The following is a 26,352-nucleotide window of genomic DNA, read 5'->3' as shown; positions in this document are numbered from 1 at the left end:
TTATACACTGCAGGCGGTAATAGACAGAAGGGAAAAAAGAGAGAAAGAAAGAACACAGTGGTGCAGGGTCAGGGGACTATGGACCTATGGGAGGAGGTGACAATTTAAAATCCAGAGCTTCCAATGAAGGTTTGTTGAGAAGGTGGCATCTGAGCCAAGAATTAAAAGAGCAGTGAACCACGTGGATGGATGTCTCGGGGAAGAGAATGCTGGGAAGACAGCGCAGCCAATGCCAATGTCAGGGGCTGGAAGCAGGTGAGATGTCACAAGAGGAAGTTATAAGGAGGTACCCCAGGAACTGAAGCAAACTTAGGGGCTGGAGGGCAGATCACAGAGGGTTTTGGAGGCTGCTAGAGAAACCTGGAACTTCTCTGAGTAGGGGGTGACATGTTTGGATTTACAGAGAGAAGCAAATGCAGCCCAGAGGCTTTACTGTACATACCAAGACAACTTAAGGGCTCAAGAATTCGGTTACACGTTGTTTAGAGTTAGTAGTAGGACCAATGCTCCTGTTTCACGGCATTTAGGTCTCTGTGTAAAACATCACCTCCTCCAGAGGGCCTCCATGATTGCGTTTATATAAAATCATGCCCCGCCCTGAGTTTATCTCCTTACACTACTGCTTTGTTTGCCTTCATAGTATTCACCACTCCTTGACAGTATATCATCAGTTCAGTTCAGTCGCTCAGTCGTGTCCGACTCTTTGCGACCCCATGAATTGCAGCACTCCAGGCCTCCCTGTCCATCTCCAACTCCCGGAGTTCACCCAGACTCACATCCATCGAGTCAGTGATGCCGTCCAGCCATCTCATCCTCTGTCGTCCCCTTCTCCTCCTGCCCCCAATCCCTCCCAGCATCAGAGTCTTTATCAAATGCTTATTTAATTATTTCCTGACGCCTTTGGAAGAGTGTAAACTGAGAAGGTGAGGGTTTTACTCTTTTGGTTATCACTATAGCTTGATACCTGACCACCTGGCTCAGGGTGGGGAGTCAGTACCAATTTTCTGAATGAATGAATGTTCTAGGAGTCTAGGAGAACCCTTAAGTTCTCATTCAAAAAAAAAAAAATAGATTACAAAATTGGTGAATAGTTAAAAATAAGCTGTCTACAAAATGACAGGCTATTTTCCATCATTAGTTGGTTTCACATTTTTATTCCTCAGATTGATGATAGTTCACTGCAATGGTTACATTGCGCTTTTCACAAAATTGCTATATCCATATTGTGAGAAATGTGGGAAATGGAGGAAAAAGCATTTAACATTTTATGTTCCTACTGCATCATGATTAAACAGTTTAAAATTTTCTTCATAGTTTTCAAAGTTTGCTGCATTTTTTATATGGCCTTGATAAATCCAGAGATCAAACATTTTTTGATTTTTAAAGTTTTATCTGAACTTGCTTCTGAACTCTATACTTCCATGATTCGATAGGGAAACCAATAAAAAATATGAGCCATCCAGTAGCTCCTGCTCGTCACACCTGCATTCCATTAAATGAAGGATTCCTGAGCTAGTTTCTACAGATACTGAGAAAATCTCTGCTCTTCAATCCAAGCTCACATTTTGCCTGACTTAAAGTTAGTGACCAGTTTGGAATTTTAGACTTCCCAGTGGCTCAGACGGGAAAGCATCTGCCTACAACGCGGGAGACCTGGGTTCAATCCCTGGGTTGGGAAGATCCCCTGGAGAAGGAAATGGCACCCCACTCCAGTATTCTTGCCTGGAAAATCCCATGGATGGAGGAACCTGGTGGGCTACAGTCCATGGGGTCGCAAAGAGTCGGACACGACTGAGCGACATTTACTTTATTTATTTTTACTTGGGATTTTAACCTGCTAAGAAAAATATACTCCAGTATTATATATGCAGTATAAAAAGAATACTTCAGTATTCTTGCCTGGAAAATCCTATGGACAGAGGAGCCTGGTGGGCTGCAGTCCATGGGGTCGCAGTAGTCAGACACGATTTAGCGACTAAACCAACCAAGAATAAGATAAGGAATTTCTAGGAGAACTGTCAGAATAATCCAAAGTGTTAGTTGCTCAGTTGTGTTCAATTCTTTGCAACCCCATGGACCCCCTGCTAGGCTCCTCTATCCATGGAATTCTCGAGGCAAGAATACTGGACTGGATTGCTATTCCCTTTTCCAGGAGATCTTCCTGATCCAGGGATAGACCTGGGTCTCCTGCATTGCAGGCGGATTCTTAACCATCTGAGCCACCAGGGAAGCCATAACAAAACCTCAGTAATTCTGAGTTCCCTCTGCCCAAACAGGTGCACTTCTCAGTTTATCTTTACACTTTCTATAGACAAGTAAGGTGTTATTAAGCAAAATCAGTAACAAAGAGCTGGAAGAGAAAAGCTCACCTACTAAAGACAAACTGCTTTCCGCATTAGCAATATCATATCCAAAACAGTGTAACTGCAGCGTGAACCCAGGCCAGCCCTGGCAGACGTGCTGGCAGTCACTGCAAACCACTGGGCAGCCGTCGGGGACTGAATCTCTGGTGGACAGCGCTTTGCTGCCAGAAGACCAGACTCAGGTGCTAACACAGGAGGCGGTGCCAAATGAGGACTGACCAGCCAGGCGACGAGGAAGGATGGCGGAAAATCTATGAAATTAATCTCTGAAACGAACAACTTGGAAAAGGGTAAGAGGCTCTTGGCCCCTTGCTGTTCACTCAGGTTGTGGCAATCAAAGTTTGTCTGTTCTACTCCCTAGGCTCTCAGACACAGCCGCTGAGTGATGCTGTAGGAAAGGGAAGGCTGACGACAAGCACACGACGTGTTTAGAGGCTAAGAGGACGAGAGGGGAAGGATGAGAAGGCAATGAATCAGACATCGAGGGCCTGGGTTCTCGGCTACCCACATGGTAGGACAGTTGTGAAGGGGGCTGAAGATTCCTGAACCTGAAAGGGGACAACGATGCCCCTTCGTAACACTGAAGGGGGCCTGAGCTAGGAAGAGGCATGTCAAGGGTATCAAAAAATACAAAGGATGGTGATGATGAGATTACCACCAATAGAGGTTAACAATTTCTCAAGGATTTATGGAATGACAGCCGCCAGTGCACTCTGCACTTTGTTACAGACGGAACTGCTTCCGTCCCCGCCGACGGTCCACATTTACACGTGAAGCCCAAACCCCCAGTGGGACTGTATTTGGAGATGAGGCTTTTAAGGAAGTAATGAGGTTAAATGAGGTCTGAAGGGTGGGCCCTGGTCCAACAGGACTGATTTTCTTGTGAAAAGAGGAAGAGACGCCAGGACTGTGCACGCACGGAAGAAAGACCACGTGAGGTCACAGGGAGCCGGCAGCCGTCTGCAAGCTGACAGGCGGGCACACCAGAAACCAGCCCTGCTGGCACCTGGATCCTGGACTTCCAGCCTCCAAAACCACGGGGAAACTCATTTCTGTTGTTTAAGTCACCCAGCCTCTGGTATTTTGTTATGGCAGCTTTGGCAATCTAATTGCAGATATGTGATCTCATGTCATCCACATTATATTATCATCCACACTTTCAAATACAGAAACAGAAGCACCAGAGACGTTCAGCAAGTTGACTAAAGTTGCACAGCTCTTGGGAAGTGGAACTAGAACTGAATCCAAGCAATGATTTCAGGACTCACATTCCTAACAGCTGATGAAACAGAATACAAGGTCATGTGATTAATATCTACAGTGACAAAAAAAAGAAAAACAGCACTTTTATCAGAAAAATCTACAGTAAATACAATTTACTTTGCACTTTTACTTCTCTCCTTCTCACTGTCCAAACAGTAAGTATTCTGGTGAGTAAGCCTGTCTCAAGCTTCTCTATCTGAGGCTTGGGAGGTCTGGCAGCAAGCCTACGAGGTCCATGTTCTCCTGGAGTTTATGTGCCAGTGAGGAAGGCCAGTCAACCACCGAACGGAAAAAAGCAGACACTGATAAGCGCAAAGACAAAAATGAAACTGGAAGTTGTGGTGACAGGTGGGGGCCAGACCGGTCCTTTTCTCCACAGCCAGTGACTGAACGCGTGCCATGAGATGACCTCAAACAGGACTCAGCTCCTAATTCTGGGGCAGCTCCTAGTGTGGGCTGGCAGCCCCCAGACTCAATGCACCCCCCATTTCTTCCTCTATAAAGTGGGCCTTTTGCTCTAACGGTCTCAGTTCAGTTCAGTTGCTCAGTCGTGTCTGACTCTTTGCGACCCCATGGACTGCAGCACGCCAGGCCTCCATGTCCATCACCAACTCCTGGAGTTCACTCAGACTCATGTCCTTTGAGTCAGTGATGCCATCCAACCATCTCATCCTCTGTCGTCCCCTTCTCCTCCCGCCTTCCATCTTTCTCAGCATCAGGGTCTTTCTTCTCTAATGGTCTACGGCTTCCTTGATTAAGTCAGGAAGTTATTCAGGCAATATTTACCCTAACTCAGTTATTAAGCTGGAGAAGGCAATGGCAACCCACACCAGTACTCTTGCCTGGAAAATCCCGTGGACGGAGGAGCCTGGTAGGCTGCAGTCCATGGGGTTGCTGAGAGTCAGACATGACTGAGTGACTTCACTTTCACTTTTCACTTTCATGCACTGGAGAAGGAAATGGCAACCCACTCCAGTGTTCTTGCCTGGAGAATCCCAGGGACGGGGGAGCCTGGTGGGCTGCTGTCTATCGGGTCGCACAGAGTCGGACATGACTGAAGCGCCTTAGCAGCAGCAGCAGCAGTTATTAAGCATAATGGAAATTATGAAGACTATAATAAAATGTATTCTCTCCTTTAGAGGATTCCTGAAGTTTTCCAGGGAGAGACATAAAGGTTGCAGGAACAACGGAGGAAAGGATCACTGAACTGGACTGAACAGGCTCTATTGCTGACAGTATTAGCCCTTGGATGCTGACTGTGGAATACCAGACCTGTAGTCAGACACTTCTCATCTTTACTGGGGAGGGAATGTGGAGAAAGGAATTTGAGATGAAAGAGGGAAAGTTAAGATCAACAAAAGGGTGGGTCTGGGGGACCTTAAAGAAGGCTGTGCACTGAAGAATTGATGTTTTCAAATTGTGCTACTGGAGAAGACTCTTGAGAGTCCCTTGGACTGCAAGGAGATCAAACCAATCAATCCTAAAGGAAATCAACCCTGAATATTCACTGCAAAGACTGATGCTGAAGCTCCAATACTTTGGCCACCTGATGCAAAGAGCCAACTCATTGGAAAAGACCCTGATGTTGGGAAAGACTGAGGGCAAAACAAGAAGGCGACAGAGGATGAGATGCTTAGATAGCATCACTGACTCTTCAGACATGAGTTTGAGCAAACTCCTGGAGACAGTGAAGGACAGGGAAGGCTGGAGTGCTGCAGCCAATGGGGTTGCAAAGAGTTGGACATGACTGAGCGACTGAACAACAACAGAAAGTAAGACGTAGGATAAAAGTGACAAAGTTATGGATTCTTTTTCTCTGGAGAGCCTAATCAGCCAAAGAAACTGTCTCTTGGCATGGCTTGCTCAGAAGTAGAAGGCTTGCATGGCTCACCCAGGAGGTGCCAGAAGGCTATGATACTTAATGAAGAATTAGTCACTCAGTCAAGTCCAACTCTTTGCTACCCCATGGACGGTAGCCTGTCAGACTCCTCTGTCCATGGAATTATCCAGGCAAACATACTAGAGTGGGTTGCCATTTCCTATGCCAGGGGATTGTCCTGACCCAGGGATTGAACCTGGGTCTTCTGCACTGCAGGCAGATTCTTTACCATCTGAGGCACCAACTAATCCAGGAAACGTGAAATAATACAACTTCACACCCTACCAGTGAGCGGTGGTGCAGATTTTTTGTGTATTTAGTAAAATATACACGGGAAGATCATGTGTGTGTTTGGGGCTGTGGGTATAATTGTTGATAGGGTAGACTTGAACTCCTGGTTTGCCTGGCCGAAAATATTCCAGAGGCCTTTCCAATACATTCATGATACATGACAACTTAATTTTATTCAATAAACTTTACTAATTCAGATTCACTTTTAAAAACCCTTAGATTTAGCTAATAATAAAGATTGAACTTTAAAATGTGTTAAAAATAGACTGGGTTTTATTTCATTAGTTTTAGAACACTCTAAATTGACACAGATTTTTCACTCTAATTGTTGCCTAGGAGATCTTATTATTACATACAAAGCCCTTACGACTTGCAGCATTTCAGAGTGGCAAAGTGTTCTAAAAATACTTTAAAAGTGCCATCCGGATGCTCCATGACAGGGGTGAATGAGGTGAGTTGTACCAGAGGAATAAGGACCAACTCACTGAGGACAGCAGAATCAGAGAAAAACACCCAGGTTAGAAACACACCTGCTTTTTGGTGTCAGGACACAAACTCAGCACGCAGAAGACCTACGAAAATGTGGTGAACTGTCAGAATTACAAGATCACTCTGATGATTAGGGTGGATCTTTAAAGGAGTGTGTGTGATTTAATAATCTGGCCCAACAAACAACGCTGGCGTCAAACAGTAAGACCTGAAGAGTATGGACGACCGTAACAAAGCTGGAATAAGAGTTTGTCATTTCTAAAGGACTTCCCTGGTGGCTCAGAGGTAAAGACTCTACTTGCCAATGCAGGAGATACAGGTTTGATTCCTGGGTCGGGAGGATACCCAGGAGAAGGAAACAGCAACGTACTCCAGTATTCTTGCCTAGGAAATCCCACAGAGGGACCTGGTGGGCATCAGTCCATGCAGTCGCAAATAGTCAGACACGACTGAGCGACTAAGCACAGCACAGAGACTAAACAACATTTCTCGTAAAGTTTTAAGTGAAGGGTGATGAGGGGAAGGGTGGAGAGGAAGGAGGAGGGTTGGCGGGGGCCGGTGATGACTAGTAAATATGCTATGTAAACCACTGTGTACCTTTGTCTCTAAAGGCAGTAGTTCAACCAGCAAAAGACACGTGATAAATCACTGGTAAATGCTTGTGGACGCATTCACAGAGCATTTGTAATCATTGTAAATATTATCATTTGAAATCTCTTACGTGTACATTTATATTTTATCATTTTCTCCACTTTGATTCTCCTACTGCTGGGAGATGGACTGCCCCAAAAAAACTCTTCAGGATATTCTAGACGCTTGTGGATTTTTAACATTTGTCTTGGGAATCCCTGGTGCCTGAAGAACCGAAGCAATTAAGTTCACCCCAGCTGTGTGTGTCCAGACACCAACAGGCTCACCCCCCGTACTGACACCATTCCTGGGGCCCCATTACTTTTCTTAGCATCCCGTGGTTTGATTCCAAAGCTGAGAAAAAGGGAGGGTTCACCTTCGCGACAACACCAATCACTTCAGTGCTGTCAGCTCCATTCTCTGATCTCTCCAGAAGTGTCTGGACTTTTACAGGTTCAGACTCTGACAAAGCAATGCAGAGAACAAAATCCTACTCTGGGAAACACACACACAGAAATTCCAAGCATGGCTTCTTTCTGGCCCGTGGAGCCGGGAGTGGTCCCCTTACCTTTATCATAGATTTCCTTCAAGACCCCTCGTTTTATCAGCTCCTCTCTGCTTTGCCTCATGGATATTTTCCTTTCCAGGGCTGCAAGCAAAACACAGAGAAGCAGGTGTGAGTCAGTAACAAAGACAATTAAAAAAAAAAAAAAGCATATTTTAAGACGTGCTAAAATATAATGTATGGAAAGTGTCTGTAAATCATACTTGACTAATGTAAGCTAATGATACCAGTGAACAGCTACTATGACTGGCATCTTAATCTGCTTATTTCATTTCATCTTCAAGACAATCAAATTACCTATGATGTAGGCATTTTCCCTTTATTTAATTGTGATATATGGTTGAGGAAACTGTACCACAGGGCAGCTCAACCACCTCTCAGAACCACACTGGGAAGAGGATCTAGGATTCGAAGCCAGAAATGCTAACTTCATCCTTGGTTTAACTTCTGCATCACATAGCATCTTCTAGAGTGCGACCTTTCCTCAGAAAGGGATTCCTCAAAAGGGATTCCTCTTTGAATTACCTAGTTCATACAGATCATGTCTTATTGTCTTATTGAGGATTTAGTCACTTCTCAACTATTAAAAAATGGTATGAAAACATCTCTTCTAAAGGTCCCTGGATTGGTACCCAGGTTCCCGAGGAGAGACTGAGGGGGCGGAGGGAGACCTCCGAAGGACACCCACCCATCTCTCTCGGCTCCCAGCGAGGAACGAAGGAATGGTTCAGTTCCCAAACGTCCCTCTACAAGGACCCAGCCACTCACCTGAGCCAGCTGCTCAGGCAGGTGGGGGCTGGAGGAGGGAAGAGGAAGCATTTCCTCGGATCAGTGGTGTGATGGAGGCAAGTCAAGTGGGAACAGAGCCTGCGAGTGGGGAAGGGGGGGAGGGCACAAAGGGCAGGCCCGTGGCTCCTGGCAGGACGGAGCAGGGTGGGGGAGGATTGGCAGAGCCCGTAGAGGAAACAAAGCTCTTCCAGCACTGACATCCAGGAAGCACTGAGAGGAGGAGGTGAGAAGTGGCTGTGGTCCCTTCGGTCAGCTTGAGATTCTTTGCATGCTTTGGTTACACAGTCATCCGGGGGCGGGGGGTGGGGGGGCGGTGGAAACATCATTTATAAAATATGAAAACAATTTTATGCAGATAAATTTAGGTACAGATAATTAAACACACACAAGTCTCAATCGAATTTAATGCAAAAAAAAATACATGAGTAAGAACTAGAAAGAAAGCAAGGAAACAAGAACTGTGATTGAACTCTGTTACCCACTAGCTGTTCGATCTTCACCAAGTCACTCTGCCAGTCTGGAAAGACACTGATGCCTCCCCTGCTGCCATTTAACAGGTCCAGCCTGGGACCCGACAACTATATGACAGTAAAAAGCCCTCTGGGTTATCCTCAAGCATATCAGGACTGAAAATCCCTGATAATCCATTTTGAAACTTATTATTTTAAAAATGTACTCTAACACTCTCCCTTAGATTACAATGAATTCAGTGGTATGAGAAGGAAAAATAAATGTTAGCCCTGGCAGACAGCTTACTGAGAACATATTAATAAGAAGATGGATGTATATAAACCTACAGCCCCCAGAAGTGAGGGCAGGAAGTCTGTAGGGAAGGACAAAGGTTAGAGGTGCATGGGGAAACTATTGAGCAGTATTCGCTTTGAGAGGTGAAGGAGTTTTATGTCCTGAACCAAAGGACAAGATATGGTGGGAAGAGGGCAGAAAGTGCTCTCGTGCAGAAAGGGGATACCCGGGGAAGGGGAAGAGAAGTGTGTGCCATTAGGTCAGAAAGTTCTGCCTGATTTTAAAAAACATTTGCTCAGCAGCACAGTAGGAAAGACTGAATAGGCAAGATGAAGTGGGGGTTTTCAAGGTAAAAGTTTATTAGCCACCTTCCGGATGAATAAAGAAGTGTCACCCTGGCCTGAACCATGTAAATGAACAGATTTCCCTTCAACAAAACAAGTTTCCCAGGGGCTTTTCAAAACCATGGAGTAAAGTGGGTGAACCAGAGCCACAGATGGAAAGGAAGGTTCTGCAGGCAGGCGGGCAGAGCCCTGGACACAGAGGTCCGAGAGCTCCAGCACCAGCAGAATATGGATGCTCTCAGGCCAACCGCTATTATCTGGACTTCAGCTGTCTCTCCACACTCAGTCAACAACTGAGGACCAGCTGCCCACAGCGTAAGGGACTCCATCAGGGACTGGGGATGATGGTAAGCAGAGCCTCTCCCTTCCAGAGATCACAGGCTAAGGTGTGATTCAGTCATCAAAGGAGATGCCACCTCATCCATGATTGCAAATTGAGATGGGCCTCAAAAGAAGACATGCATCAGAGCAGATGCTAAATAATCTCCTCCATGGGGGAGTTGGGGCTTCCCTGGTGGCTCAGCGGTAAAGAACCCGCCTGCCAATGCAGGAGACGCGGGTTCAATCCTGAGTTGAGAAGATCCCCTGGAGAAGGAAATGGCAACCCACTCCAGTATTCTTGCCTAGGAAATCCCATGGACAGAAGAGCCTGGCGGGTTACAGTCCATGGGGCTGCAAAAGAGTCAGACATGACTGAGTGCCTGAACAACAGCAACGACTGGGGAATAAGAGGAGGGTTTTCTGAGGAAGAGACCTCCGAGTTGGGTCTGAAAGCTGAATGTATGTTATCTTAGCTCAGGGCAGTCGGGGAGGAAGTGGAAAACACTCCAGGCAGAGCAAGCTGGGGGGATCAGGGTGCCGTGGACAAGCAGAGAGGAAGCCAGTGTGACTGCACAGCCAACGCCAGTTGAAGGAATGATGGTTTGAGATGCAGTCAGAGGGGCAGGGGGCGCTGGGCCACGCAGGGCCTTCCTGACCACGTTCTTCTAAGGGAAATGTGAAGAAACCGATTGGGTTTGAGTTATTTGACAGACCAATGTCCACTTCAGCCTGGAGGATGGACTGGACGGAGGCCAGTTACTGGATGATTGCAGAAGCCTGGGCAGAAGATGAAGGCAGATACACAAGGATGCTGAAGATAAACATGGAGTTGTTAAGAAATGAAAAAAAAATAGTGACCACAAGAGCAAAAACATCAGTTAAAAACAAAAATAGTAAATCTAAGCAGATGATGATTAAACCTTAGGCCACAGTAAACGAGAGGGCAGCATTAAAACACAAGGATTAGATGTACAGCATATATCTAAAGATACATGGCGAAGATATCTAAAGATGTAAAGGTGAAAGGGCTTCCCCAGTGGCTCAGTGGTGAAGAATCTACCTGCGACACAGGAGATGCGGGTTTGATCCCTGGGTTGGGAGATTCCCTGGAGGAGGAAATGGCAATCTACTCCAGTATTCTTGCCAGAAAATCTGACGGACAGAGGAGCCTGGCGGACTACAGTCCCCAGTGTGGCAGAGAGTCAGATATGACTGAGCAACTGAGCACGAGCACGGGCACATAAGGGTGAATTTCTAAAACCAACCACTGTAACCTCTAACACAACAGAAGCAAAAAAGGAAAAGCAGGAGCTGACTTCCCCCACCAAAATGAAAATACAGGCTGCTGCTGCTGCTGCTTCTGTTAAGTCACTTCAGTCGTGGCCGACTCTGTGCGACCCCATAGATGGCAGCCCACCAGGCTCCCCCGTCCCTGGGATTCTCCAGGCAAGAACACTGGAGTGGGTTGCCATTTCCTTCTCCAATGCATGAAAGTGAAAAGTGAAAGTGAAGTCGCTCAGTCGTGTCCGACCCTCAGCGACCCCATGGACTGCAGCCCACCAGGCTCCTCCGTCCATGGGATTTTCCAGGCAAGAGGACTGGAGTGGGGTGCCATCGCCTTAGGTGGCAACAATGCAATTCTTTGGATCTTCAGAAAAGAACCAAATTTCTGGGCTGCAGTAATGCAATAAATGCAAAACACTGTAAAAGGCTTTCAACATAGTCCTGTGGCAACTGAAACACCGAAATACAGTTGCATAAACAAGCAAATGTGCAAATGCTAAAGCAGTGACATCCAGTCTAAAATTCCACACCAACATATGAAACAGCCTAAAGAGGAAAAGGGGGAAAATGACTGATTGGCTTTTATAGACCAACAAAGAACGAGAAGAGTAGATCCAAACACCTTTTAAAAAGCTTCACATATCCCCTGTTTCTTGCCTGAAATGAGTGAGAGAAGGACTTCTCAGTTACTGTACCCAATACAGCTCCCAAAAACATATTAAAAGGTTAGCCCATCTAAGGAAGGCTCTCTAAGCTTGTCATTAAACAAAATATTAATGTAAAAGTCATCCAGGAAACCTTGAAGAGCATAGTTATCCTTGCATCTTTATCAACATCTATTGATCACGTCTTTTTATTTTCCATTTTTTTGATCTGTTGACGTCTTGGGGCCACACTGATCCTAGAGTTGGCCCCTTGCAGGGAGCCTGCCTTTCCTGTGCAAACTGACCAATCCAGAGCCCCACTCTCAACCACGTCCTTCACAGAGTTCTTACAGAAAATAGGCCACTCTTCCTCTGCCCTAAACACCACAGGGCCAGGTACCAGACAACTGGAGACGCTCCTTAAGCCCCAGAGTCCACTACAACGATTCAAACCTGCCAGGTAAGCCCATTTACCCTGTCCTGCCCATTGCTTCTTGTGGAAACCATGAAAAAAGGCTCTTGCCCACATTTTCCTCCCATTCTTTCCATATCCTGAACAACCCGCTTTGGCCCTCCATGGCCTGGCACGCCCTTTCTCTTGCAAGCTGTGAGGATAACAAACTCTTTTCAATGGCAATCGTCTCTTGATCTGTTGGCTTCACCATATCTGAATAATAAGAAAACCTACATTTAAAAACATACCTATCATTGCACTGGTTTGTAAACAAAGGTAAAAAACTAAGGTTATTATTTTCCACAGCTTTATGTTCCATTCTATTGCTCGGAAGTCTGTTTACAATTGAGTGAAAGATTTATAAGAAAGAAATCTGGTGAAAGAAAGACTCTCAACAGTAAATTCCATCAAAGCCCAGAGACCAACTCTGGTAACGGAATGACAGCAGTTTTAATCACTTTGGTAAACTTTTTTTGAGCCAGTACTGCAGTCTATGCCATATTTACTAAAAGCCAGTTCCCCATCACCTCCAATTAATTTTTTCCCTATACATTCGGATTTGTGCTAAGCCAAGGAATCCTATGCTTCTTTGACATAGAAGAATTAAAACTGGCATCTTGGAAGGGCTTGTTCTTACTTAGCGAATGCCTGGGCTGGATAAATCTGTTAAAAATAGCTTGAACATTCTCTTTTTATTTTCTGCATGTGCACAAATGCATGTTTTTTTTTTTAATTTATGGAAATAGATGAAGCATTTTAATAGTAAATAATTTAAGAAATAGAAAACAAACTTCTTTTCCATTGTCCCTCCTTCCAAACACCCAGCTCATCACCTCTCACGACTGCCTTTCTTTGGTAATGTCCTTTTCTCTTTCCTCCGTCTCTCTGTGCTCCTTTCCCACACGCTCCCACACTATATAAATACAGTTTTTAAAACCACAAATGGGCTCATTCCGCTCACATTATTCCACAACTCTTTTTTTCTCCTCTCATTTATGAATATGTTTTGGAAATCTTCCCGTTGGTACATACAGAAAACACCTCATTCTTTTTGAGTACCACCTACCATTACATGGATCTAAGTGCCAAATTCAGACTTAAATTGAAGAAAGTAGGGAAAACCACTAGACCATTCAGGTATGACCTAAATTAAATCCCTTACAATTATACAGTGGAAGTGACAAATAGATTCAAGGGATTAGATCTGATAGAGTGTCTGAAGAACTATGGATGGAAGTTCGTGACACTGTATAAGAGGCAGGGATCAAGACCATCCCCAAGGAAAAGAAATGTAAAAAGGCAAAATGGTTGTCTTAGGAGGCCTTACAAATAGCTGTGAATAGAAAGGAAGTGAAAAGCAAAGGAGGAAAGGAAAGATATACCCATTTGAATGCAGAGTTCCAAAGAATAGCAAGGAGAGATAAGAAAGCCTTCCTCAGCGATCAATGCAAAGAAATAGAGGAAAACAATAGAATGGGAAAGTCTAGAGATCTCTTCAAGAAAATTAGAGATACCAAGGGAACACTTCATGCAAAGATGGGCACAATAAAGGACAGAAATGGTATGGACCTAACAGAAGCAGAAGATATTAAGAGGTGGCAAGAATACACAGAAGAACTATACAAAAAAGATCTTCACGATCCAGATAATTGCAATGGTGTGATCACCAACCTAGAGCCAGACATCCTGGAATGTGAAGTCAAGTGGGCCTTAGGAAGCATCACTACCAACAAAGCTAGTGGAGGTGGTGGAATTCCAGTTAAGCCATTTCAAATCCTAAAAGATGATGCTGTGAAAGTGCTGCACTCAATATGCCAGCAAATTTGGAAAACTCAGCAGTGGCCACAGGACTGGAAAAGGTCAGTTTTCAGTCCAATCCCAAAGAAAGGCAATGCCAAAGAATGCTCAAACTACTGCACAGTTGCACTCATCTCACGGCAACCCACTCCAGCGTTCTTGCCTGGAGAATCCCAGGGACGGGGGAGCCTGGTGGGCTGCCATCTATGGGGTCGCACAGAGTCAGACACGACTGAAGTGACTTAGTAGTAGCAGTAGCAGCACATGCTAGCAAAATAATGCTCAAAATTGTCCAAGCCAGGCTTGAACAGTACATGAACCGTGAACTTCCAGATGTTCAAGCTGGTTTTAGAAAAGGCAGAGGAAGCAGAGATCAAATTGCCAACATCCACTGTATCACAGAAAAAGCAAGAGAGCTCCAGAAAAACATCTATTTCTGCTTTATTGACTATGCCAAAGCCTTTGACTGTGTGGACCACAACAAACTGGAGAATTCTTAAAGAGATGGGAATACCATGAGAATACTTGAGAAATCTGTATGCAGGTCAGGAAGCAACAGTTAGAACTGGACATGGAACAACAAACTGGTTCCAAATAGGGAAAGGAGTACATCAAGCCTGTATATTGTCACCCTGCTTATTTAACTTATATGCAGAGTATACCATGAGAAACACTGGGCTGAATGAAGCACAAGCTGGAATCAAGATTGCCAAGAGAAATACCAATAACCTCAGGTATGCGGATGACACCACCTTTATGACAGAAAGAGAGGAACTAAAGAGCCTCTTGATGAAAGTGAAAGAGGAGAATGAAAAAGTTGGCTTAAAACTCAACATTCAGAAAACTAAGATCATGGCGTCTGGTCCCATCACTTCGTGGCAAATAAATGGGGAATCAGTGACAGACTTTATTTTGTGGTCTCCAAAATCACTGCAGAGGGTGACTATAGTCATGAAATCAAAAGACTCTTGCTCCTTTTGAAGAAAAGCTATGACCAACCTAGACAGCATATTGAAAAGCAGAGACTTTACTTTGCCAACAAAGGTCTGTCTAGTCAAAGCTATGGTTTTTCCAGTGGTCATGTATGGATGTGAGAGTTGGACTACAAAGAAAGCTGAGTGCCAAAGAATTGATGCTTTTGAACTGTGGTGTTGAAGCAGACTCTTAAGAGTCCCTTGGACTGCAAGGAGATCCAACCAGTCCATCCTAAAGGAAATCAGTCCTGAATATTCATTGCAAAGACTGATGTTGAAGCTGAAACTTCAATACTTTGGCCACCTAGTGCAAAGAACTGACTCATTGGAAAAGACCCAGAAAATGGGAAAGATTGAAGGCAGGAGGAGAAGGGGATGACAGAGGATGAGATGGTTGGATGGCATCACCGACTTGATGGACATGAGTTTGAGCAGGCTCCGGGAATTGGTGAAGTACAGGGAGGCCTGGCGTGCTGCAGTCCACGGGGTTCCAAAGAGTCGAACACGACTTCTTGACTGAACTGAAGTGGCAGAACTTATTTCACCATCTGAAACTGAAGAAGTTTAAGTTGCTTCACCTTTCGGGCCTATAAACTTCGCCACTGTGATTATATCTGTTCAGGCACCCACATGAACAGGCTTAAGACTTTTTCCAGTATGTATCACTAGACTTACTGGGCACAGGGTGTTTTTGATGTGCTCCAGTACTGATGGAAGAAAGAAACTCTTATATTTCGTAAAATGAGGAAATGGGGAAAAAAGCAATATCAATTCTTTTTAGTCATCTGCTTCTTCTCAGAGTACCAGGGCAGGGAGCTATTCATATAGTTCTCTAGGATAATTTATCTTTGTTGAATTCTCTGCGCAACTGCCTTAAATTACACTCTGTATGGGACAGAAGTTTGAAGGGGAAAAAACAATTGATAAATGATGAAATCTATAGTAGCCTACTGTGGAGCCTTATGCCTTCAGTGGTTAAAACAGTCAGCCTGCAAGTACTGGGTTGGCCAAAAAGTTCATTTGGGTTTTTCCGTAAGACGGTGTGGGGAAACCTGACTGAACTTTTTGGTTAATCCAGTAAAATCTGCAGCCTTTATCCCTTTAAAATTTGACAACTCCAGTGAAAGTGAATTTAGGCTAGAGATCTACAAGTAACAAATGGAATGAGCCTCCGGAACCTGGAATCTACCTCTACTTCCCCTATGACATCATAAAAAGGAGGATCATTAATATGATGCAACAACTACAGCCTAGAAAAACCCAGCATGAAACAATAACCCACACTTACATTATTTCAACCTTCTTTAAGATGAAGAGACTCTCCAAGTTAAGTGTATACAAACAATATATAAAAGAGGAGAAAGAAAAGCAAAGATTTGGAGGAACAGGATAAACCCAGAGGTCTTCCATTTTGAAAGATTAGCGAGCCAATGCCAGTTATCTCTTATTTCATAAGACAATAAATGAGAAAAGCAACAACACTGTTGATCTAAGTGGAGTAGGAAATGGCAACCCACTCCAGTATTCTTGCCTGAAAAATTCCATGGTATACAGTGTGGTATACAGTTCATGGGTGGCAAGGAGTTGGATACAACTGAGCACACATATCAATCTAAATGCCGTGTTGAAGAAAGAAGTAAAAAAAAATTCAATCCTAAATGCTCAGTTTTTTTTTTTTCTTTTTAATGAATCCGCCACAGGTATACCCGCGTTCCCCATCCTGAACCCTCCACCCTCCTCCCTCCCCTCTCCTCTCTCTGGGTCGTCCCAGTGCACCAGCCCCAAGCATCCAGCACCGTGCATCAAACCTGGACTGGTGACTCGTTTCATACATGATATTATACATGTTTCAGTGCTATTTTCCCAAATCTCCCCACCCTCTCCTTCTCCCACAGAGTCCATAAGACTGATCTATACATCGGTGTCTCTTTTGCTGTCTCGTACACAGGGTTATTGTTTCCATCTTTCTAAATTCCATATATATGTGTTAGTATACTGTATTGGTGTTTTTCTTTCTGGCTTACTTCACTCTGTATAATAGGTTCCAATTTCATCCATCTCATTAGAACTGATTCAAATGTATTCTTTTTAATGGCTGAGTAATACTCCATTGTGTATATGTACCACAGCTTTCTTATCCATTCATCTGCTGATGGGCATCTAGGTTGCTTCCATGTCCTGGCTATTATAAACAGTGCTGCAATGAACATTGGGGTACACGTGTCTCTTTCCCTTCTGGTTTCCTCAGTGTGTATGCCCAGCAGTGGGATTGCTGGATCATAAAGCAGTTCTATTTCCAGTTTTTTAAGGAATCTCCACACTGTTCTCCATAGTGGCTGTACTAGTTTGCATTCCCACCAACAGTGCAAGAGAGTTCCCTTTTCTCCACACCCTCTCCAGCATTTATGGCTTGTAGACTTATGGATTGCAGCCATTCTGACTGGCATGAAATGGTACCTCATAGTGGTTTTGATTTGCATTTCTCTGATAATGAGTGATGTTGAGCATCTTTTCATGTGTTTGTTAGCCCTCTGTATGTCTTCTTTGGAGAAATGTCTATTTAGTTCTTTGGCCCATTTTTTGATTGGGTCATTTATTTTTCTGGAGTTGAGCTGTAGGAGTTGCTTGTATATTTTTGAGATTAGTTGTTTGTCAGTTGCTTCATTTGCTATTATTTTCTCCCATTCTGAAGGCTGTCTTTTCACCTTTCTAATAGTTTCCCTTTGTTGTGCAGAAGCTTTTAAGTTTAATTAGGTCCCATTTGTTTATTTTTGCTTTTATTTCCAATATTCTAGAACAAATAATTTCACAATTTGTATGGAAATACAAAAAACCTCGAATAGCCAAAGCGATCTTGAGAAAGAAAAATGGAACTGGAGGAATCAACCTACCTGACTTCAGGCTCTACTACAAAGCCACAGTTATCAAGACAGTATGGTACTGGCACAAAGACAGAAATATAGATCAATGGAACAAAATAGAAAGCCCAGAGATAAATCCACGCACATATGGACACCTTATCTTTGACAAAGGAGGCAAGAATATACAATGGATTAAAGACAATCTCTTTAACAAGTGGTGCTGGGAAAACTGGTCAACCACTTGTAAAAGAATGAAACTAGACCACTTTCTAACACCATACACAAAAATAAACTCAAAATGGATTAAAGATCTCAATGTAAGACCAGAAACTATAAAACTCCTAGAGGAGAACATAGGCAAAACACTCTCCGACATACATCACAGCAGGATCCTCTTTGACCCACCTCCCAGAATATTGGAAATAAATGCTTAGTTTTAGACAGAATGGTATGATAAACACACTCAAGAAGTTCTGTTAATCTAGAAGCAATCTGTGTAAGCACCAAATTTTTACCAACTCAGATGATTTCAGGAGTCCTATGCATATCTAGTACTTTGGCCACCTCATACGAAGAGTTGACTCATTGGAAAAGACTCTGATGCTGGGAGGGATTGGGGGCAAGAGGAGAAGGGGACGACAGAGGATGAGATGGCCGGATGGCATCACTGACTCGATGGACGTGAGTCTGAGTGAACTCCGGGAGTTGGTGATGGACAGGGAGGCCTGGTGTGCTGCGATTCATGGGGTTGCAAAGAGTAGGACACGACTGAGCGACTGAATTGAACTGATGCATATCTAAACATTCTGCTAAGTGTAGAGTCACTAGGCAAGAAGGTTTTTCCCTTGATTATCCATTGATTATCCAAAGAAAAGCTTACTGAACCTAATTCAAGATGAAAAACATCTTTTAAAATATTTCATAATTAACATCAAATGATCCTCAAAATCAGAGACTAAACAACAAGGTTTTACTGTAAAGCACCCGGAAGTAAATTCAATACCCTGTGATAAACCACAGAGGAAAAGAACATGAAAAAAAAATGTGTGTGTGTATATATATATATATAAATAAATGAATCTATATATATTATATATTATATATATATATAAATGAATCACTTTGTTGTACAAATGAAATCAACACAACATTGTCAATCAATTACACTTCAAAAAATTAAAAACAAAACAAAACCGAGGCACTGTTGAAACTCTTTTCCCTCTAAAGATCTAAAGCATGTGGAAATTCTACCTAAAGGGTAGAAACTAACATTTCAGTGTCTTCATCACGTAAGCACAGCTCCATATTTCCCCCCATTGTTACAATATGAACTTCAGTAAGGGCGCAAGCAGAGTGAGTACGTGAATGAAGTTCCTCGTTACCAGTACGGCAACCCACCCACTGTACTTGGCCAACACTGGTAGCTAGCTTAGACCAACTCTTCACAGCCCGTGAGGCAGGAGATGAGATTGTTGGTTTACTGTTGCTTGTGATCACACCAAGTCATCTAGATCGCACTTCCCACAGTCTGTTCTGCAGAATAGTAACCCCCAGAGATGCACTATGGAAAGGGTTTGAGGACAGTAATTTTGGGAAATGCCATGCACCACTAGAGAACCACTGTATTCATTAGCAGGAGAGGACCTAAAGAAACCAGTTTAACCCAGTGTTTCTCTCAAATTCATTTGAACAATATAACCCTTTCATAGAGGACCACGGGGACTTTTATTCTGAGGAAAATCTTTTGGGCAACACTGATCGAAATGTCAGGCTGGGACTTTCTTGGTGGTCCAGTGGTTAAGAATCCGCCTTCCAAGGCAGTGGATGTGGGTTTGATCCCTAGTCAGGAAACTAAGGGGTTTCCCAGGTGGCTTAGTGGTAAAGATTTCGCCTGCCAATGCAGGAGCCGCAGGTGTGATCCCTGAGTCAGGAAGATCCCCTAGAGGAGGAAACGGTAACCCCCTCCAGTATTCTTGCTGGGATAATCCCGTAGACAGAGGAGCCTGGGCGGCTACAGTCCATGGGGTCACAAAGAGTCAGATGCGACTGAGCATGCATGCAGGGAACTAAGATCCCACATGCCAAGAGGCAACTGAGCCTGTGTGCCATAACTAGCGAGTCTGAACCACAGCGAAGGATCACCCATGATACCACGAAGATCCTTCATGCCACAGCTGGGACCCAATGCAGCCAAATAAATAAATATTAAAGAAAATAAAATAGATGCCAGGTTGCAGGAAGCGTATGTTGTAAAAAGGACCCAGGGAGGTCAGCTCTTCCAACACAGCAGGGACACAGAGGGGCCAAGATCTTTTACAAAGACCTTTCTGATCAAAGTCTGAGTCAAACAGAACTGAAAACCCGAAGTCCTGCCATATTAAATGAGCAAGGCATGACCAACCAGAAAGATCCGAACAGAGCAGAGTGACCAGCCATCCACCTGTTTGTCCTGCAGTCCTGGTGGGAATTTCAGTTGGGAGACATCCGTATTCCAGCGGTCTCCCTGGATGGGCAGCCCACTATCCATCCCCCAAATAAGTAAAGACTAGACATAGCCTTGATCAGCTCAATACTACAGAGTATCTGTCCAAAGTAACAGCTTGGCTTTGGACATAATTGGTTTTCTGACAGTAATGCAGACTGGAGTCAAGGAGCATGAAAGTTGGACATGTCATTAGCATAGACGAGGCGATTTATTCTCCTCTTACTGTCGGAGAAGTGCCTGCAGCCAGGCCCCACCATAGCCTTATCTACTGATGAAGTGTGGGAGAAAAAGGATCACAGACTTGTTTTTAAGCTGTAAGTTGTGTTTTTAACAGCACATTTCTCATGGATCTTGATTTGGATCCTGGTTTGAACAAACTAGCTGTAAAAGTGTTTGGGGGAGTCAGCTGGGAAATTATGAATATTAGATGATATTGCGCTGTACTTAGTCGCTCAGTCGTGTCCGACTCTTTGCGACCCCCATGGACTGTAGCCCACCAGGCTCCTCTGTCCATGGGATTCTCTAGGCAAGAATACTGGAGTGGGTTGCCATGGCCTCCTCCAGGTGATCTCCCCAACCTCAGGGAGTGAACCCAGGTCTCCCCCATTGCAGGGGGATTCGTCACCATCTGAGCCACCAGGGAAGTTCTAGATGCTATTAGGGAATTACTATTAGTTTTGCTACCTACGATAATGGTCTTGGAGTGATACGGGACATTTTCCTGAGTTTTTAGAGATGAATGATTAGAGATGTCTGTCATTTATTTTGATTTAAAAAAAAAACATGAATATGGCCATATCTTAGTAACTCTTGGGTGATGGCTATATAACTACACAATTGTACAATGATATCATATGATTCTCTCATGTTTCAAGATTCTCAAAATAAAAAGTTAACACACAAAAATGAACGAATCCTGCAAGTAATGCTGAGTTAAAAGAGAGTAAGACAAATGAGCACACACACTGTGATTCCATTTACATAAAGTTCAAATGCTGGAAAATGAAATGTGTGCTTTAGAGATGTATGTCTCTAAACTTCAAAACTACAAAGAAAGGCATGATGAAAATGCAGGATAGTGACCACGTTTGACGGGAGGAGACTGCAATCAGAAGGCACATTAAGGATTCCCAGATGCTGTCTCTCTAGCTTTCTCTCTCTCTCTATATATATATACACACACACACACACACAGAGACTTGGCAGCAGTTATATGACGCTCGCTTTAAAACCATCTGTTAAACTATATGTTGAGGTTTAATGAATTTTCTCAATGTATGTTTTTATTTTCCAAAGCAAAAACATTCAAAGGACCTTCTTACTAACTCTGCTTCTCTTTTACGGATTCAATGGTCTCTGAAGGGGAATAAAACCCTAGCCACCATATAATGCAATTATACAGCTGGCCAGAAGACTAGGAAGAAAAGGTGATCGTAAGACAATAAAAGCCACAAGTTCTTTCCTGGTCATTTTTTAAATAGTTCAGATATCAACACAGAATGATTGCTCTTAATGCCTTCCAGTATCTGGATAGCAGGAGAGACCTTTAGTTTTCGGGGAAGAAAGCTGATAGAAAGTTTTAGAGGTGAGTAGTTTTGCAGAACTAAGAATTCAGATTTATGACAGAAAGAGAGGAACTAAAGAGCCTCTTGATGAAAGTGAAAGAGGAGAATGAAAAGTTGGCTTAAAACTCAACATTCAGAAAACTAAGATCATGGCGTCTGGTCCCATCACTTCGTGGCAAATAAATGGGGAATCAGTGACAGACTTTATTTTGTGGTCTCCAAAATCACTGCAGAGGGTGACTATAGTCATGAAATCAAAAGACTCTTGCTCCTTTTGAAGAAAAGCTATGACCAACCTAGACAGCATATTGAAAAGCAGAGACTTTACTTCCAACAAAGGTCTGTCTAGTCAAAGCTATGGTTTTTCCAGTGGTCATGTATGGATGTGAGAGTTGGACTACAAAGAAAGCTGAGTGCCAAAGAATTGATGCTTTTGAACTGTGGTGTTGAAGCAGACTCTTAAGAGTCCCTTGGACTGCAAGGAGATCCAACCAGTCCATCCTAAAGGAAATCAGTCCTGAATATTCATTGCAAAGACTGATGTTGAAGCTGAAACTTCAATACTTTGGCCACCTAGTGCAAAGAACTGACTCATTGGAAAAGACCCAGAAAATGGGAAAGATTGAAGGCAGGAGGAGAAGGGGATGACAGAGGATGAGATGGTTGGATGGCATCACCCGACTTGATGGACATGAGTTTGAGCAGGCTCGGGAATTGGTGAAGTACAGGGAGGCCTGGCGTGCTGCAGTCCACGGGTTCCAAAGAGTCGAACACGACTTCTTGACTGAACTGAAGTGGCAGAACTTATTTCACCATCTGAAACTGAAGAAGTTTAAGTTGCTTCACCTTTCGGGCCTATAAACTTCGCCACTGTGATTATATCTGTTCAGGCACCCACATGAACAGGCTTAAGACTTTTTCCAGTATGTATCACTAGACTTACTGGGCACAGGGTGTTTTTGATGTGCTCCAGTACTGATGGAAGAAAGAAACTCTTATATTTCGTAAAATGAGGAAATGGGGAAAAAAGCAATATCAATTCTTTTTAGTCATCTGCTTCTTCTCTCAGAGTACCAGGGCAGGAGCTATTCATATAGTTCTCTAGGATAATTTATCTTTGTTGAATTCTCTCATAAACTGCCTTAAATTACACTCTGTATGGGACAGAAGTTTGAAGGGGAAAAAACAATTGATAAATGATGAAATCTATAGTAGCCTACTGTGGAGCCTTATGCCTTCAGTGGTTAAAACAGTCAGCCTGCAAGTACTGGGTTGGCCAAAAAGTTCATTTGGGTTTTTCCGTAAGACGGTGTGGGGAAACCTGACTGAACTTTTTGGTTAATCCAGTAAAATCTGCAGCCTTTATCCCTTTAAAATTTGACAACTCCAGTGAAAGTGAATTTAGGCTAGAGATCTACAAGTAACAAATGGAATGAGCCTCCGGAACCTGGAATCTACCTCTACTTCCCCTATGACATCATAAAAAGGAGGATCATTAATATGATGCAACAACTACAGCCTAGAAAAACCCAGCATGAAACAATAACCCACACTTACATTATTTCAACCTTCTTTAAGATGAAGAGACTCTCCAAGTTAAGTGTATACAAACAATATATAAAAGAGGAGAAAGAAAAGCAAAGATTTGGAGGAACAGGATAAACCCAGAGGTCTTCCATTTTGAAAGATTAGCGAGCCAATGCCAGTTATCTCTTATTTCATAAGACAATAAATGAGAAAAGCAACAACACTGTTGATCTAAGTGGAGTAGGAAATGGCAACCCACTCCAGTATTCTTGCCTGAAAAATTCCATGGTATACAGTGTGGTATACAAAGTAAAAAAATTCAATCCTAAATGCTCAGTTTTTTTTTTTTTAATGAATCCGCCACAGGTATACCCGTTCCCCATCCTGAACCCTCCACCCTCCTCCTCCCTCTCCTCTCTGGGTCGTCCCAGTGCACCAGCCCCAAGCATCCAGCACCGTGCATCAAACCTGGACTGGTGACTCGTTTCATACATGATATTATACATGTTTCAGTGCTATTTTCCCAAATCTCCCACCCTCTCCTTCTCCCCACAGAGTCCATAAGACTGATCTATACATCGTGTCTCTTTTTGCTGTCTCATACACAGGGTTATTGTTTCCATCTTTCTAAATTCCATATATATGTGTTAGTATACTGTATTGGTGTTTTCTTTCTGGCTTACTTCACTCTGTATAATAGGTTCCAATTTCATCCATCTCATTAGAACTGATTCAAATGTATTCTTTTTTTAATGGCTGAGTAATACTCCATTGTGTATATGTACCACAGCTTTCTTATCCATTCATCTGCTGATGGGCATCTAGGTTGCTTCCATGTCCTGGCTATTATAAACAGTGCTGCAATGAACATTGGGGTACACGTGTCTCTTTCCCTTCTGGTTTCCTCAGTGTGTATGCCCAGCAGTGGGATTGCTGGATCATAAAGCAGTTCTATTTCCAGTTTTTTTAAGGAATCTCACACTGTTCTCCATAGTGGCTGTACTAGTTTGCATTCCCACCAACAGTGCAAGAGAGTTCCCTTTTCTCCACACCCTCTCCAGCATTTATGGCTTGTAGACTTATGGATTGCAGCCATTCTGACTGGCATGAAATGGTACCTCATAGTGGTTTTGATTTGCATTTCTCTGATAATGAGTGATGTTGAGCATCTTTTCATGTGTTTGTTAGCCCTCTGTATGTCTTCTTTGGAGAAATGTCTATTTAGTTCTTTGGCCCATTTTTGATTGGGTCATTTATTTTCTGGAGTTGAGCTGTAGGAGTTGCTTGTATATTTTGAGATTAGTTGTTTGTCAGTTGCTTCATTTGCTATTATTTTCTCCCATTCTGAAGGCTGTCTTTTCACCTTTCTAATAGTTTCCTTTGTTGTGCAGAAGCTTTTAAGTTTAATTAGGTCCCATTTGTTTATTTTTTTGCTTTTATTTCAATATTCTAGAACAAATAATTTCACAATTTGTATGGAAATACAAAAAACCTCGAATAGCCAAAGCGATCTTGAGAAAGAAAAAATGGAACTGGAGGAATCAACCTACCTGACTTCAGGCTCTACTACAAAGCCACAGTTATCAAGACAGTATGGTACTGGCACAAAGACAGAAATATAGATCAATGGAACAAAATAGAAAGCCCAGAGATAAATCCACACATATGGACACCTTATCTTTGACAAAGGAGGCAAGAATATACAATGGATTAAAGACAATCTCTTTAACAAGTGGTGCTGGAAAAACTGGTCAACCACTTGTAAAAGAAATGAAACTAGACCACTTTCTAACACCATACACAAAAATAAACTCAAAATGGATTAAAGATCTCAATGTAAGACCAGAAACTATAAAACTCCTAGAGGAGAACATAGGCAAAACACTCTCCGACATACATCACAGCAGGATCCTCTTTGACCCACCTCCCAGAATATTGGAAATAAATGCTTAGTTTTAGACAGAATGGTATGATAAACACACTCAAGAAGTTCTGTTAATCTAGAAGCAATCTGTGTAAGCACCAAATTTTTACCAACTCAGATGATTTCAGGAGTCCTATGCATATCTAGTACTTTGGCCACCTCATACGAAGAGTTGACTCATTGGAAAAGACTCTGATGCTGGGAGGGATTGGGGGCAAGAGGAGAAGGGGACGACAGAGGATGAGATGGCCGGATGGCATCACTGACTCGATGGACGTGAGTCTGAGTGAACTCCGGGAGTTGGTGATGGACAGGAGGCCTGGTGTGCTGCGATTCATGGGGTTGCAAAGAGTAGGACACGACTGAGCGACTGAATTGAACTGATGCATATCTAAACATTCTGCTAAGTGTAGAGTCACTAGGCAAGAAGGTTTTTCCCTTGATTATCCATTGATTATCCAAAGAAAAGCTTACTGAACCTAATTCAAGATGAAAAACATCTTTTAAAATATTTCATAATTAACATCAAATGATCCTCAAAATCAGAGACTAAACAACAAGGTTTTACTGTAAAGCACCGGAAGTAAATTCAATACCCTGTGATAAACCACAGAGGAAAAGAACATGAAAAAGAATGTGTGTGTGTATATATATATATATAAATAAATGAATCTATATATATTATATATTATATATATATATAAATGAATCACTTTGTTGTACAGCGGAAATCAACACAACATTGTCAATCAATTACACTTCAAAAAATTAAAAACAAAACAAAACCGAGGCACTGTTGAAACTCTTTTCCCTCTAAAGATCTAAAGCATGTGGAAATTCTACCTAAAGGGTAGAAACTAACATTTCAGTGTCTTCATCACGTAAGCACAGCTCCATATTTCCCCCCATTGTTACAATATGAACTTCAGTAAGGGCGCAAGCAGAGTGAGTACGTGAATGAAGTTCCTCGTTACCAGTACGGCAACCCACCCACTGTACTTGGCCAACACTGGTAGCTAGCTTAGACCAACTCTTCACAGCCCGTGAGGCAGGAGATGAGATTGTTGGTTTACTGTTGCTTGTGATCACACCCAAGTCATCTAGATCGGCACTTCCCACAGTCTGTTCTGCAGAATAGTAACCCCCAGAGATGCACTAT

At 43.1% G+C, this 26,352-nt stretch overlaps 1 protein-coding gene across 1 annotated transcript in view; it reads right to left on the bottom strand.

Annotated features, from left to right (window-relative positions):
• The window catches only part of LOC102281286 (phosphatase and actin regulator 1), a 254,955-nt gene that overhangs the window by 93,891 nt on the left and 134,712 nt on the right, over positions 1–26,352 (bottom strand). The window contains 1 exon segment of the mRNA XM_070361372.1: positions 7,484–7,564. Coding sequence (XP_070217473.1) covers positions 7,484–7,564 — 81 coding nt within the window.

The sequence above is a fragment of the Bos mutus genome, chromosome 23, assembly GCF_027580195.1.
Source record: "Bos mutus isolate GX-2022 chromosome 23, NWIPB_WYAK_1.1, whole genome shotgun sequence".
Classification (NCBI taxonomy): domain Eukaryota; kingdom Metazoa; phylum Chordata; class Mammalia; order Artiodactyla; family Bovidae; genus Bos; species Bos mutus.
Note: the sequence above shows the minus strand (reverse complement) of the source record. Positions and strands in the feature narration are given on the sequence as shown.